Source organism: Erpetoichthys calabaricus, chromosome 11 (assembly GCF_900747795.2).
Source record: "Erpetoichthys calabaricus chromosome 11, fErpCal1.3, whole genome shotgun sequence".
Taxonomy (NCBI): Eukaryota; Metazoa; Chordata; class Cladistia; order Polypteriformes; family Polypteridae; genus Erpetoichthys; species Erpetoichthys calabaricus.
Window position 1 is genome coordinate 103,895,900 of NC_041404.2, and position 16,106 is coordinate 103,912,005.

At 35.9% G+C, this 16,106-nt stretch overlaps 2 protein-coding genes across 2 annotated transcripts in view; both read left to right on the forward strand.

Moving 5' to 3' along the window:
* The window catches only part of LOC127529574 (uncharacterized), an 813,564-nt gene that overhangs the window by 406,217 nt on the left and 391,241 nt on the right, over positions 1-16,106 (forward strand). The window lies entirely within an intron of this gene.
* Positions 1-16,106, forward strand: part of ppfia3 (PTPRF interacting protein alpha 3) — a 454,572-nt gene that overhangs the window by 268,845 nt on the left and 169,621 nt on the right. The window contains 1 exon segment of the mRNA XM_028813664.2: positions 11,846-12,051. Coding sequence (XP_028669497.2) covers positions 11,846-12,051 — 206 coding nt within the window.

The window sequence follows — 16,106 nt, forward strand, 5'->3', positions numbered from 1 at the left end:
GGTATATCTGTAGCTGTTCCAGCTCTTTCAATATCTATTTTAAGGAAATCATCAAGTTCTTGTGAATTTGTAGAATGTCTAGGAAGGTGAGGGTGGCCATTTGGCCTACTATAACAACTGGACAATAAGTGGACAACTAAAAATGTATTTTTTCCAGCGATGATATTACCTGAAGTTTTTTTCCCATCTCTTCTATAGCCTGTGGGTCATATTTTATTTTGTATCTTAAAGGCTTCATTAGTGCCATAATTTTTATGATAATTATTAAGATAAATTTATTTTAATTTGACATTTATATAAGTAAATATTTTATCAATTAATAATTTACTATTATCATTTCATAAGTACAGATATGTGCCTGTGCTTTGAGCCTGAACTCATTGTACAGATCTATTTAAAAATAAAGTGACTTCCTTTTCCTTGTGAACCAAGGAATTTTCTTCTAATTGTGTTGCACAGTTTTGTCATTTTTAGCGTAGTTGTTATTTCTCCATTCCAGATGCACCATTTCATCAATGACACAATGCAACCGAACATTTGTATCATGTATTATATATTTTTTTTTTTCAGAAACTTCATTTATACACCTTACATACTAATTAATTAGCACACTACACATTCTTTCCTTCATCAGTGGTTGGTGTCTTGTTATTTCTTATGAAAAATTTACTTCTTAAGATTTGGTTCCTACATTTTCATTTCTGTTATTGTATTGCACACTGCTGTCATAGTTCCGTGAACCATGTGTGGATGCCTTATTTGCTATATGTGTAAGAAAATACTCTAGCTGTCTGTGTGTCTGTTATTCCTGATTCTTTTGGTGGTTAACCTAGTAATTGAACAACAACAACATTTATTTGTATAGCACGTTTTCATGCAAATGATGTAGCTCAAAGTGCTTTACAAGATGAAGAAAGAAAAGAAGAAAAAAAAATTAGCCAATACTAATTAACAAAGAATAAAGTATGGTCCAATGGCCAGGGATAACAAACAAAAAACAAAAATACTCCAGAGGGCTAGAGAAAAAAAACAAAATCTGCAGGGTTTCCATGGCCATGAGACCACCCAGCCCCCACTAGGCATTCTACCTAACATAAATGATGTCAATCAGTCCTCATGGTTTTCAGGCTTCACGTGGTAGAATTAGATGATGATGGTCATGTAGACCTCTGACCTTCAATCCAACAATGTCTGGACTGCACTGTGCTTTGATCAGGTGGTGGTGGCACAGATCGCCACCACAGAGAACCAGAAAGAGAACAGTAGAGAAAGTAGGGGTTAGTACAGATTTTGGAGCCCTGAAAAAAATGACAATTAAATACATATGCAGAATATCAGAGTTACACTAAAATGAAGCTATGAGAAAGCCATGTTAAAATAATGGGTTTTTAGTAGTTTTTTTAAAGTGCTCCACTGTATTAGCCTGGCGAATTTCTGTCAGTAAACTATTCCAGATTTTAGGTGCATAACAGCAGAAGGATCACCACTTCTTTTAAGTTTAGTTCTTGGAATTATAAGCAGACTAGCAAAATACCCGCGCTTCGCAGCGGAGAAGTAGTGTGTTAAAGAGGTTATGTAACCATATATATACATAAACATATATACATATATATACATATCTACATATACATATATATATACATATACAAACTTACATATCTACATATAAATATATACATATAAATATAGACATACATATATACATACATACATACATTCACATATATATATATATATATATATACATACTATATATATATATATATATATAAATATATACATACTGTATATATACATATCTACTTATTGGCTGCTGTATTTAGGATATAGCGGGTTGGATAATGGATGGATGGACATCTGTATGCATAGCCCTATTTGCCCGTTTTCGTTTTTTTTCTTCAGTAATATTTCAGTAAACCCAGTCATCTGCAGCAAACCTTTATAAATGAGGGTTTCTCCTTTTTAGATAGTGCAAACTGTTTCTTCTTCATTGACGTTTTCTCTTGGAGAGCTTTTTTCATTTCATTGAAAATTAAAGCAGCAGCTGCCAAAATATGTAGCTTTCTTATTAATTTTTCAACATTGTGTAAAAAAAATTTATAAAGTAACATGAAAGGTTTAAATACTGGTTATCCTTTTACACTAAAATATTACTAAAGAGATACAAAAAAAGTAAAATGCATATGTTATTTTTCTTTAAGGAGATTAAATATTACTGAAGAAAGAAAAAAAAAACTAAAACAGCCAAATGGGGCTATGCATACGAACTTAAAAGGTTTAAATAAAACAGAAATATATACTTTTATTTTTACTTGCTTAACTTGTTGAGGGTGTATCCTGTAGCAAAGCCCTAACTTTTTTCGTGAAAGCCCGTTTCAGTCAATAAGTCTTAAAAAAAGGTGTAAAGATATTGACAATAAGCTACGCAAACCCACCAAGACATGGAATCGTTTAAATCAAGTATCATTACATCTTCCTTTCTTAAAGAGAAGTAAGGCAGTACTTATAAGCTTACATATATATATATAGACATACATACATATATATATATATATCTATATCCGAAGCCGTGCAAGCACACTCTTGAGAATGCAACGTATAGTTGTACAGGAGAAAAGCAATCTTGCCTCAAATCAATGGCAACCTTTTGTAGGTCTATGAACTTAATTTAAACTTTAGGTTTACATGGTGCTTTCTTTCCGAAGTACCTGCACTCATGAATATGTCTGTATGTGTCAGTCGGTCAAATCCACGCGCTTCGCACCGCGAAGTACCGCTTTTAAATTTTTATTAAGAAGAAAAGAAAACCTTTTTAAATTGAGGGAAAATATACTAATAACAGTTTGTTAAGGATCTGTTTTTTTGTGAAGCTGCCTTCACTCGAGTGATCACTTCGAGCTGACTTGCTGGCCAACTATAAGCGTTACCTGGTTGGCCAGTAAGTGAGGTAACATCAGCCACGGTGCCTTCAGTTGTGAGAAGCAGATCATAGAATGGTTGAAAATAGTTTACTGTCAAATAATGCAAAGAGTACGCGACACGTCTTTCCCCCTTATTCTTGGCTCATCAGGCGTACACACTCACTGCACTCGCTTACGGTAATCGAACCTCGGACGTCAGCGCTAGAGGGGCTTCGCAGCAGTGAAGTATTGCTTTTAAATTTTAATTAAGAAGAAAAGAAAACCTTTTTAAATTAAGTCTTAAAAAGAGGTGTAAAGATATTGACAATAAGCTACGCAAACCCACCAAGAAATGCAATTGTTTAAATCAAGGCGCGAGTCGAAAAACACCATCCCATAATATTAGTTAACGATTAACACATTTCTATATGTATTGTAAGCATACAATTCAACTGATAATATGTTGCGCTTATTTATCTGGTGTACCGACATTTTTGCGCGTTTAACGTCTGAAATCTAACGTGGTTTGTGCCCTTCAGAATGAAAACAGTTTGCATTTACCTTTTTAATAAAAGGTGAGCTTTTAAGCCTGAGAAATCACCCCGTAAATGCACACGTTTAATTGCAAATGTGTTAATATGTATGCTTACACAGTATTAAAAGACACTCAAAAATTAACGTCATTTACCTTCGTTCCCGCGTTTGAAAGGTGCTGTAAATCTCTTCCTTGTTTTTAGTTCACGTGATTACATAGGAGGCGTGATGACGCGATACGTGACTCCGCCTCCTCCATTAGAGTATATGGACAAAAAACAGGTTCCAGTTATGACCATTACACGTAGAATTTCGAAATGAAACCTGCCTAACTTTTGTAAGTAAGCTGTAAGGAATGAGCCTGCCAAATTTCAGCCTTCCACCTACACGGGAAGTTGGAGAATTAGTGATGAGTGAGTCAGTCAGTCAGTCAGTCAGTCAGACAGTCAGTCAGTGAGTCAGTGAGGGCTTTGCCTTTTATTAATTAGTATAGATACTCATTTGAAGATCTAAGGTTACGATTTGGAGTTTAAGGTGAAAGGCATTCTGAGATATAGGATGGAGCGAGATTATTTAAGGCTTTGTAAACCATAGGTTCCCCACCTTTTTTGGGTCAGAGCCCACTTTCAAAAAGTGATTTGATAGCACCCCCCTTGAGTGAACTATACTGTACTATATATTGAAAAACAAGGACAGATTTTTAAAATTATTTTCTTAGAAGATATTAACAATATTGGTGTATTGCTCAAAGTATAATTAAAAAAAAATATTATTAAAAAAATGAATACAATATTATTAGTGAGAGGGCTGAGCTTGGTGTGATGACACTAATTTTTCAATGTTTGGTGCCATTTTTGTCATCAGCAATCTTAAATCTCCATGTTCCACTATTAACAATCTGTTTCTTTTCTTTGTTAATAGATTGTTGACCATGCTAAATCCTCTTTCGGCTAAATATGATGATGGGGATGCAATGAAAAACTTCTTTGCTGCAGCCCATAAGGCTGTATAATATATTCGAATTTGCATTTGAAGCCACCATTTTTTATTTCAATTTCAACTCTTCATTTGTTGACAATTCTTTCAACTCCTCCTGCAGTGATAATTCTGCTATTTGTAGGTTTGAGGAAAGTTCTAGGACCCAATCAGGAATGATCATGTTGAGTAAATCCTGAAATCTATTTGTAAAATCTTCTTTAAGTGCTTCCAAATGCTGGTTATAAACCAGAAAGTCGTCATCATTTGTTTCCACTGAAGAAAGATTTGGAAACTGATAAAATTATCTTTGACCCAAATTTCTTTTGTACAAGGCAAGTTTTGTCATGATCACAAAAATAGTTGCCTTTGCTTTGATCAAATTCAAATCATCTCCTTGCAGCTGTAGATTCATTTCATTAAATTTGTTGTATAAATCTGTCAAATAAGCTATATCATTCTTAAATTTCAAAAAATTCTCTCTTAACGAATCATCTTTGTTTTCAAAAAACTTTATAACTACCGTAATTCAAAGAGTTCGTAAGATTGTTTTAGACAGGTACCCTTTGACAGCCAACGAACTTCTGTGTGCAATAGTAAACGATTGATGTCTTCGTGGTTTTCATCACAAAACTTTCCAAATAATCTATCATTGAGAGCATTGCTTCTGATCTTGTTAACTGCTGTAATTACATACTGTAGCAAGCGATGAAGGCGATCACTAAGGTTTTTTGCAACCAAATGTTGTCAGTGAATCACACAATGCACGGCGACTACATTTGGCACCGTCTTTTTCAAATATGAAATCAACCCGCGGTAGTGTCCAACCATTGCTGGAGCACCATTGGTAGCAATGGACATGACATTATTCAGAGGAATAGCTTTCTCTTTAAAATAGTGTTCCAATACGTCAAACATAGATTTTCCTTTATTGTCCGTTTCTAATGTTCCTGCAAATAATAGTTCTTGACAAATTTTTACGCTAGAAGTAAAGACTCATTGCTTGGTAAAGTAGATTCATCGATATGTAAAGAAAACTCGGTAGTCTTCAAAAAATCAGTTAAAGAACTCTCCACATCCTCTGACATTTCGTCGATTCATCTCTGTACTGTATTATTGCTCAGTGGGATTTTTTTAATAATATCAGATGGTGGTTTGTGCAGCATAGTACACAGAACCTCACTCACAGCTGGCAGTATCAATTCTTTGCAAATAGTGTGTTTTCTCGATTTAGCAATAAGCAAGGAAATGTTGTAAGAGGGATGTAATCCATCATTGTCTTGTTTCGATGCCACTGAAAACATATCAGCCAAAGTTGGACGTCTCAGATGTTGATCTTGAGCATTTGAAAGTAAGATCAATTTTTATCTTTTCTGTCAGAATGAATTTTGGCCAAATGTTCTTCTAATCGTGAAGGTTACATGGCTTCATTTGAAAAAACTTTGTGGCAAATCAGACACATTGGTAATATCTTGTTTGTGGGTGACTGCTGCTTTGCAGTAAGGAGAATGTGGGTTCGCTTCCCGGATCCTCCCTGTGTGGATAGCACTTTGAGTACTGAGAAAAGCGCTATATAAATGTAATGAATTATTAAATATTCAACATAATATTGTCTACATTTTTTCTTTGAATCCGACATGGTTCTATCTGCAAAAATGAAACAATAATAATAATAATAATAATAATAATAAAAAATATGCACTTACCTATGTGGCAACAGTTATTGCACCAATAATATATCATTCTGTTATAGAAAAAAAAAAACCTGGGACGAGACGTGACTTTTTCAGGGAAATACTTTCAAGTCTCTTGAGAAAAGTAGTGTTTCTTCCCAATGAAGAGGCGTATCTGCAAGAATTAAAAGATTTGTTGTTTGGTGAAAGTGAAATCCACATACGCGAGCGGCAGAGACACGGAGTGGCTGGCATGTAGCACAGGCCGGGGTGTTGGCGAGTGAAGCGAGCAGGGGGCAAAGCCTCCTAGTTTTTAAAAAATAGGTTCATGTAAGGTATCCTTTGAATGTGATCTGTAGGTACCGCATTCTAATTTTAGGTTTACACTTGCTCTGAAGGAATTCCGAAACAATCTGGTATTGATAAAAAATTTCTCACGTATTTATAGTAATGTTCAATTAACCTGTCAAAACATGCATAGATTCGGTCCTCTGCACGTGCGTTAATCTTGTAAAGACTTGCATGATCTGAGAATGCATGACTTGTGCAAACTTGTAAATATAATGTACTAATACCTACTATTTAATACGGACGGGTCTTTGTTAATGGACATTTAGAATTATTGGTTGAAACATGCGTTTGATGATTTTTAGTATTAATCAAACTTTTCAGTGCGTTCTTGCGAGTATTGCCCAAGGGGGCGGCTGATCCTCAACACCCCCTTAATATGTCTTGGACCAGAAATGCCCCCTTAGATTTCTTCAGCGCCCACCGGTGAACTTTACCACCCCTGTTGGGAACCTTAGATTGTAAACCATAAGCAGTATTTTAAAGTCATGGGTAATCAATGTAGTGACATCAAATTTGGAGAGATGTGTTCAGATTTTCTTTTCCTACTTAAGATTCTGGCAGCTGCATTCTGCACTAGTTGCAATCGATTGATGTCTTTTTTGGGTAGTCCTGAGAGGAGTGCATTACAGTAATCTAGTTAACTAAAAATAAGTGTGAATTAATTTTTCAGCATCTTGCAAACTTATAAAGGGTCTAATTTTACTATATTTCTTAAATGAAAAAATCCTGTCCTAGTAATTTGATTAATATGTGATTTAAAATTTAGGTCAGAGTCAATAATTTCCCCTAAATTCTTTACCTCTGTGTTAACTTTCAAGCCTAATGGATCAAGTTTATTTCTAATACCCTCATTATACCCATTTTGGTCAATCACTAAGATTTCTGATTTCTACTTATTTAGTTTGAGAAAATTACTACTTATCCATTCAGAAATACAGGTAAGACATTGTGTCAGTGAGACAAGAGAGTCAGGGTCATCAGGCACTGTTGATAAATGCAGTTATGTGTCATCAGCATAGTTGTGGTAGCTCACCTAGAGCCTTAAGATAATGTGACCGAATGGAAACATATAGATCGAAAAGAGCAGTGGACCCAGGACAAATCCTTGTGGAACACCATATAGAATATCATGTGTCTTTGAAGTACAATTACCACAATTAACAAAGAATTTTCTACCTGTCAAGTAAGACTCACACCAATTTAAGACACTGCCAGAGAGGCCCACCCACTGACTAAGGCGATTTATAAGAATATTGTCATCAATGGTGTCAATTGCGGCACTCAGATCTACAGTCATATGAAAAAGTTTGGGAACCCCTCTTAATTCTTTGGATTTTTGTTTATCATTGGCTGAGCTTTCAAAGTAGCAACTTCCTTTTAATATATGACATGCCTTATGGAAACAGTAGTATTTCAGAAGTGACATTAAGTTTATTGGATTAACAGAAAATATGCAATATGCATCATAACAAAATTAGACAGGTGCATAAATGTGGGCGCCCCAACAGAGTTATTACATCAGTACTTAGTTGAGTCTCCTTTTGCAAGTATAACAACCTCTAGACACCTCCTATAGCCTTTGATGAGTGTCTGGATTCTGGATGGAGGTATTTTTAACCATTCTTCCATACAAAATCTCTCCAGTTCAGTTAAATTTGATGGCTGTTGAACATTGACAGCCTGCTTCAAATCATCCCATAGATTTTCGATGATATTCAAGTCAAGGGACTGTGACGGCCATTCCAGAACATTGTACTTCTCCCTCTGCATGAATGCCTTTGTAGATTTCGAACTGTGTTTTGGGTCATTGTCTTGTTGGAATATCCAACCCCTGTGTAACTTCAACTTTGTGACTGATGCTTGAACATTATCTTGAAGAATTTGTTGATATTGGGTTGAATTCATCTGATCCTTGACTTTAACAAGGGCCCCAGTCCCTGAACTAGCCACACAGCCCCACAGCATGATGGAACCTCCACCAAATTTGACAGTAGGTAGCAGGTGTTTTCTTGGAATGCGGTGTTCTTTTTCTGCCATGTAAAGCACTTTTTGTTATGACCAAATAACTTTTTGTCTCATCAGTCCAAAGCACTTTGTTCCAAAATGAATCTGACTTGTCTAAATGAGCATTTGCATACAACAAGCGACTCTGTTTGTGGCGTGAGTGCAGAAAGGGCTTCTTTCTCACCACCCTGCCATACAGATATTCTTTGTGTATATTGCGCTGAATTGTAGAATGATGTACAGATACACCATCTGCAGCAAGATGTTCTTGCAGGTCTTTGGAGGTGATCTGTGGGTTGTCTGTAACCATTCTCAATATCCTGTGCATATGTCGCTCCTGTATTTTTCTTGGCCTGCCAGACCTGGGTTTAACAGCAACTGTGCCTATGGCCTTCCATTTCCTGATTACATTCCTTACAGTTGAAACTGACAGTTTAAACCTCTGAGATAGCTTTTTGTAGCCTTCCCCTAAACCATGATACTGAACAATCTTTGTTTCTAGATCTTTTGAGAGTTGCTTTGAGGATCCCATGCTGTCACTCTTCAGAGGAGAGTCAAAGGGAAGCACAACTTGCAATTGACCACCTTAAATACCTTTTCTCATGATTGGACACACCTGTCTATAAAGTTCAAGGCTTAACGAGCTAATCCAACCAATTTGGGGTTGCAAGTAATCAGTATTGAGTAGTTACATGCATTAAATCAGCAAAATTACAAGGGTACACAAATTTTTGCACAGCCAGTTTTTCACATTTGATTTAATTTCACACAACTAAATACTGCTTCAATAAAAATCTTTGTTCGGAAACTACCCCAGTACTCAGATGTTCCTAGGAAATGAAAGACATACCACTGTTATCTTTTTTGTTGAAAGTTGAGTAAATTATTATGCAGACTGAGAGGGGTTCCCAAACTTTTTCATATGACTGTAAGAGGATGAGAATAGATAAATGGCCTCTGTCTGCATTTACCCGCAAGTTATTTACTACTTTAATGAGTGCAGTATCTGTACTATGATTTGTTCTAAAACCTGACTGAAACTTGTCAAGAACAGCATGTTTATTCAAGTGATCATTTAGCTGCATAATGACTACCTTTTCTAGGATTTTACTTAAGAAGGGCAGGTTAGAAATAGGTCTAAAATTTTCAAAAACAAAGGAGTCAAAAACAGACAGTCTTAAGACAGTCTGGGAAGACCCCCATATCTATTGATGGATTTACTATGTCAAGAACACTCTCAGTTTGCACATCAGACACTTCTTTGGTAACTTGTTGGTATTGGGTCAAGGACATATGTGGACGGTCTCAGTTGAGAAATGATTTTATATAAATCGGTTAAATCTATCCTGGTGAAAGAATTTAATTTGCTTAAAATAGAATGCTGGGGTTTAACAGGGTCAGTATTGGAGGGGGGGGGGGTGAACTATATTATTTCTAATATCATTGATTTTGTGATTAAAAATATAGCAAAAGCCTCACAAGTTTCACTGGAAGTTTTTTCGAGGCATTTCATTGAGTGGCTTGGGTTTACCAAATGATCAATAGTAGAGAATAAAACTCTCGGATTACTATCATTTTTATTTATAATTTTAGAGAAATGGCACCTCTCAAGACGGACTATGTTGTTGTATTCTGTTATTTTAGCCTTCAATATCTCATAGTGGATAATCAATTTACTTTTTCTTCATTTATGCTCAGCTCTCCGGCATGCTTTCTTTAAATCAGGCAGTCTTTGGGTCTTCCATGGTGTAACAGTGCTGGAGGATTTTTTAACTGTCTTTTCAGGAATGACTATGTCAGCGGCAGCTCTCACTTTAACATTAAAATTTTCCACCTTACTATTTACATTATTATCACTATTGTAGTGAGCATTACAAACTGACTAGTTGCTTAAAATATTTGTAAACTTTGAAGCTGCAGTTGAGTCAAAGAAGTGTTTTTAACCATACGCTTCTCATTCATTTTATCTAGTATTTATCTAGTATAATAGTATTTCTATATTAAATAGTGAGAGAAAATGGTCTGATAAACTGATATCCATGATCTGCCTTTTAGTAATCACTAAATCCAATGTGTGCCCTCCTTTGTGTGTTGGCTGGCTAACGTACTGGTTCAGATCAAAAGAGTGCAGGAGGTTCATGACTTCTTTTGATTTTGGGTTACACTGATTATTGATATGAAAATTAAAGTCACCAACTATGAGGAACCTGTCATAGCTGGTAATTATAATTGATACTAAATCTAAGAATTCCTCAAAGAAAGAATTAGAATTAGAATTCCTAATTTCTTCTTCCCTTAGGAAAAGCAGGGTGATTAGTAGGAGCAATCTAATATATGTTGTTAAACTGCCATTTAAATTACCTTGGCAAAACTGCATGGAATCAAGCATTTATGGTTTTTTCTTCAGGTCCAGTTGCAGTTATGCAGTATATGTTGTGTTGTATCAGTCTCTGTCTTTCACAAAGCATGAGAAAGATTACTTCATTTATTTATTTAATTTAGGGATTATTGGAAAAATTATACATTATATAAATCAAAAATATATACAATCTGCAAATTGCCAAAAGGCTGTCTAAGTTGTGTCTGTTTGTCAGAAAGTGAATACATTTAGGTTGTGATGTGCAAGCACTTGTACTCTTTCATGTCACATCCCACATTTGTTAATTCTCACTTTCTAAATGGGTTCTGTGTGCTTTAGTTAACAATGACACTGTGTTTTCATTTCAAAGAAGGACAAGCTCTTCTTTAGAAAAGTGTACTTTCACGGCGTGTGCATGTCATTTCTTTTACATTTGTTTTAGAAACAGTAGGTGTCCAGTTTTATGCTGATTTATATGCTTTATCTTGTTTGTTTGTTAAATTGTAATTGCATGTGTATTTTGTATTACTTTTCACAACTTTATTTTGTCCCAGAGAATGACTAAAATAGACATTTAATGAAAAGTATTGCCATTCAGCATAATTTTTTGCTGTGGCAGTTCCAATACAGGGATAGAATTTCTGAATGGTAGAAGTTGAAGAGCATGAGGTGAGTTGTGGAGAGCAGATAGAGTAAGGCCATTCCTCATCGAGAATCACATGGATTTCCATTATTTTAAATAATTATTTTGCCTTTCTGTCAGAATACATAAGGATGAGGGAAAAAAGTACTATTCTGGTGTTCTACAGCATGGCACTTGGTCACAGATCACTTTGTCATACAGTAATATATAATAGCTTTCTTTTTTAAGTTATATCAAAAAGAGATTAATTACTGAAGAACTAAACATGATTAGTGGTTTCTTAGAGTTCTTTTTGGGAGTTTATAGGTTCTCAGTTTTAATCCCTCTGTAATGTTGAGTGAGTTAGTGTTGGGTTCTTTGAATGTCTGCAGAAATTAAGACTTTTTTTTGTCTTTATGTCCCACAGTATCAGGACTGGGATCGAGCCAGCATGCTAGCCAGTGTTGCTCAAGCATTTGAAGGAGATCTTGAGGGAGGCTGCTGCTCAGATGAGGATGACAGAGATACCATCTTCAGCTCTGCAGACCTGCTCTCCCCAAGTGGGCAAACTGATGTCCAGACCCTTGCAATCATGCTGCAAGAACAGCTGGAGGCAATTAACAAAGAGATCAAGTAAGCTTCTCTGGCTGCTTATATAATTGCTTGTTATTTTCAGTTAACTCTAGTGAATATCCCACATCAGAACACTCTCTGAAGCTAAATTAATACTGATCTTCCAAGGTGTGATAAAATTAATGGAACCATCTCCTTTTCAGCAAAAATATTGCATGAAGATCAACATAAAGCTCAAAGGTTGACTCATCACTCATTCTAATAAAGAAAATTTGAAACACTATATTAAGTAAGGTACAAATGAATATATTAATCGTATATTGATCGTACTTAAGGATAAATTTGGTTATTTATCAAGTCAAAGTTATTTCTTCACATTCATGGTCTACATTAATATCCCACTTGAAATTGTATTCTAAAGTGAATCATTTTCATGAATTTTAAAAAATATCTTGTCTGTCTTGCATTGTAAAATGAATCTTTAGAGTACAAAGGTCCATAGATTACAGATAAATACATAAAATGGAACAAATGTGTCCATTTTTCAAACTAAAAATACTGTAGAATATTGATCAGTGCTTTGAGATTACAAACATATTGTAAAACAATCTATCTGTGTAATTTAAATAAAGAAAAAAGCAAAAAGATTCAGCCATCTTAAAAAGTAGACTGTGCACTTTACTACCTTGTTTGTCTTACTACTTGGTAGTTCAGCACTCTTAAGGATCAACGGGATTCACTTTGGAAAGTCATCACTAAGAGCCTGTTACTGACTTTGAATGTTGATTCCCAGATATGAATTGCTGTCTAAGGTCTATTGACATCCGTAGACAATATTAACTGAATAAAATGACATGATCACTTATATTCTTTCACTATATGAAAGCTTTTTTTCTTTATTTCACAAAGATATTGTGTGCTGCTGCAGGATTTTAAAGCATGTGTCTGCTTCAGTGAGAGAGAATATTGAGCAGGCATGTATCCAGGGTTTCAAGTGGGGCATTTTTAGAGCTGAGCCCCTACTGTGCTGTAATTGGTTGTGGCACTTAACATTCTGACAGCAAACACGCTCCTGGATGCAAGGCAGGACCAATTCCTGGAGAGGGTTCCAGTCCATTTCAAGGTTAACACACACACACCCAAACACATATGAGCACATATTAAAGGGCCAACTTAGCAATGCCAATTCACCCATGTTTAAGTTCAAGTTTGTTAAGTTAAGTGCAGGTGTTTTAACATAGGCAGAGAGGGCTGCCAGTCCTGCCTCATAGAGGCAGGTTCAACATTGATTTTATACAGTTAGGTCCATAAATATTTGGACAGACAACTTTTTTCTAATTTTGGTTCTGTACATTACCACAATGAATTTTAAATGAAACAACTCAGATGCAGTTGAAGTGCAGACTTTCAGCTTTAATTCAGTGGGGTGAACAAAACGATTGCATAAAAATGTGAGGCAACTAAAGCATTTTTTTAACACAATCCCTTCATTTCAGGGGCTCAAAAGTAATTGGACAATTGACTCAAAGGCTATTTCATGGGCAGGTGTGGGCAAGTCCGTCGTTATGTCATTATCAATTAAGCACATAAAAGGCCTGGAGTTGATTTGAGGTGTGGTGCTTGCATGTGGAAGATTTTGCTGTGAACAGACAACATGCGTTCAAAGGAGCTCTCCATGCAGGTGAAAGAAGCCATCCTTAAGCTGCGAAAACAGAAAAAACCCATCCGAGAAATTGCCACAATATTACGAGTGGCAAAATCTACAGTTTGGTACATCCTGAGAAAGAAAGCAAGCACTGGTGAACTCAGCAACACAAAAAGACCTGGACGTCCACGGAAGACAACAGTGGTGGATGATTGCAGAATCATTTCCATGGTGAAGAGAAACCCCTTCACAACAGCCAACCAAGTGAACAACACTCTCCAGGGAGTAGGCGTATCGATATCCAAGTCTACCATAAAGAGAAGACTGCATGAAAGTAAATACAGAGGGTGCACTGCAATGTGCAAGCCACTCATAAGCCTCAAGAATAGAAAGGCTAGATTGGACTTTGCTAAAGAACATCTAAAAAAGCCAGCACAGTTCTGGAAAAACATTCTTTGGACAAATGAAACCAAGATCAACCTCTACCAGAATAATGGCAAGAAAAAAGTATGGAGAAGGCGTGGAACAGCTCATTCTCCAAAGCATACCACATCATCTGTAAAACACGGTGGAGGCAGTGTGATGGCTTGGGCGTGCATGACTGCCAGTGGCACCGGGACACTAGTGTTTATTGATGATGTGACACAGGACAGAAGCAGCCGAACGAATTCTGAGGTGTTCAGAGACATACTGTCTGCTCAAATCCAGCTAAATGCAGTCAAATTGATTGGGTGGCGTTTCATGATACAGATGGACAATGACCCAAAACATACAGCCAAAGCAACCCAGGAGTTTATTAAAACAAAGAAGTGGAAAATTCTTGAATGGCCAAGTCAGTCACCTGATCTTAACCCAATTGAGCATGCATTTCACTTGTTGAAGACTAAACTTCAGAAAGAAAGGCCCACAAACAAACAGCCACTGAAAGCTGCTGCAGTAAAGGCCTGGCAGAGCATTAAAAAGGAGGAAACCCAGAATCTGGTGATTCCCATGAGTTCAAGACTTCAGGCTGTCATTGCCAGCAAAGGGTTTTCAACCAAGTCTTAGAAATTAACATTTTATTTCCAGTTATTTAATTTGTCCAATTACTTTTGAGCCCCTGAAATGAAGGGATTGTGTTAAAAAATGCTTTAGTTGCCTCACATTTTTATGCAATCATTTTGTTCACCCCACTGAATTAAAGCTGAAAGTCTGCACTTCAACTGCATCTGAGTTGTTTCATTTAAAATTCATTGCGGTAATGTACAGAACCAAAATTAGAAAAAAGTTGTCTCTGTCCAAATATTTATGGACCTAACTGTATGTTCTCCCCATACATTTGCAAATTGATTGGGATTAGTGTTAGTGAATTTCCTCACATTGTGATATTTTCTTTTATTAACATATCATCAACAAGAGTGACTCATCATTTATTAAAAGAAATGAAAACTTGATTTGTGGCTCTTCAATATGTTTTATCACACACCCATTTTCATTTTCCGAGTTTTTCTTTTGGATTGTGCATACACAAGACAACACAAAAAAGGTGGCTTGGCTCTTTCAAATATCTGAGGCTTTTATTAACAATACAATGCCATCTAATGAATTCACTACCCTACCATTTGGTGTTCATCAGGCTCCACAATAAAATAACACAGAATATTAATAGGTTGGGGGGGTCTCCATGTTGGGTTGTCATAAGTCTACTGACAATGGCTGCTGCAAGCAGAGAAACAAGCAAGAAATTTATACTTACCTTGAGAAAATAGTACCAAAATCCTGTGATAAAATAGTTTTAATTTCTTTCTATTATCACAAGGCTGCTTCATAAACGTGGAGGGCATGTCTTCTTAACTAAACACCTTTGCCGCTTCAAAGTGGGTGTATTTGGTTTGTTTTCAGACTTTTTCTATTACTTATGGAACCATGTAACCCAAAGCCCCATTGTAAACTGCAGAAACACAAGGCATTTTAAAATTTGCAAAAAAAAAACACTTCACTTTAGAACACAATTTCAAGGGGCAAATATATTTATTCCATAGTTGTGACTAATACTGTACTAATCACTTAATCATTTGTCAAATTTCTATACTACAAATGACATGCTGCATTAAACACGTAGCAGAAATATGAAGCAATGTCACAACAATAATAAGCATTAATAAATTATATGTAAAAAGAAACACAAACACTCTTCTATGTTATAATAGTACCTGTTCTCAACAACAGTTCTTTGCTTGGGATAACTGATTACTTTCAAAGCAACCCCTCCACAGTCAGTTATAAACCATATAGTTCTACCAGCAAGGGTTACTGGAGACACAAATTGCTTACTGTTGTTAAAAAGTACAGCACTATTTCCTAATGTGTAGCTCCTTGCTAGGTTTTGTCACTATCCAAATAGTAATGCAGGCAATTTTTAATTGTCTTTGTTGGACACCATTTAGTGTAGACTATATCCATCCATCCATCCATTATCCAACCCGCAATA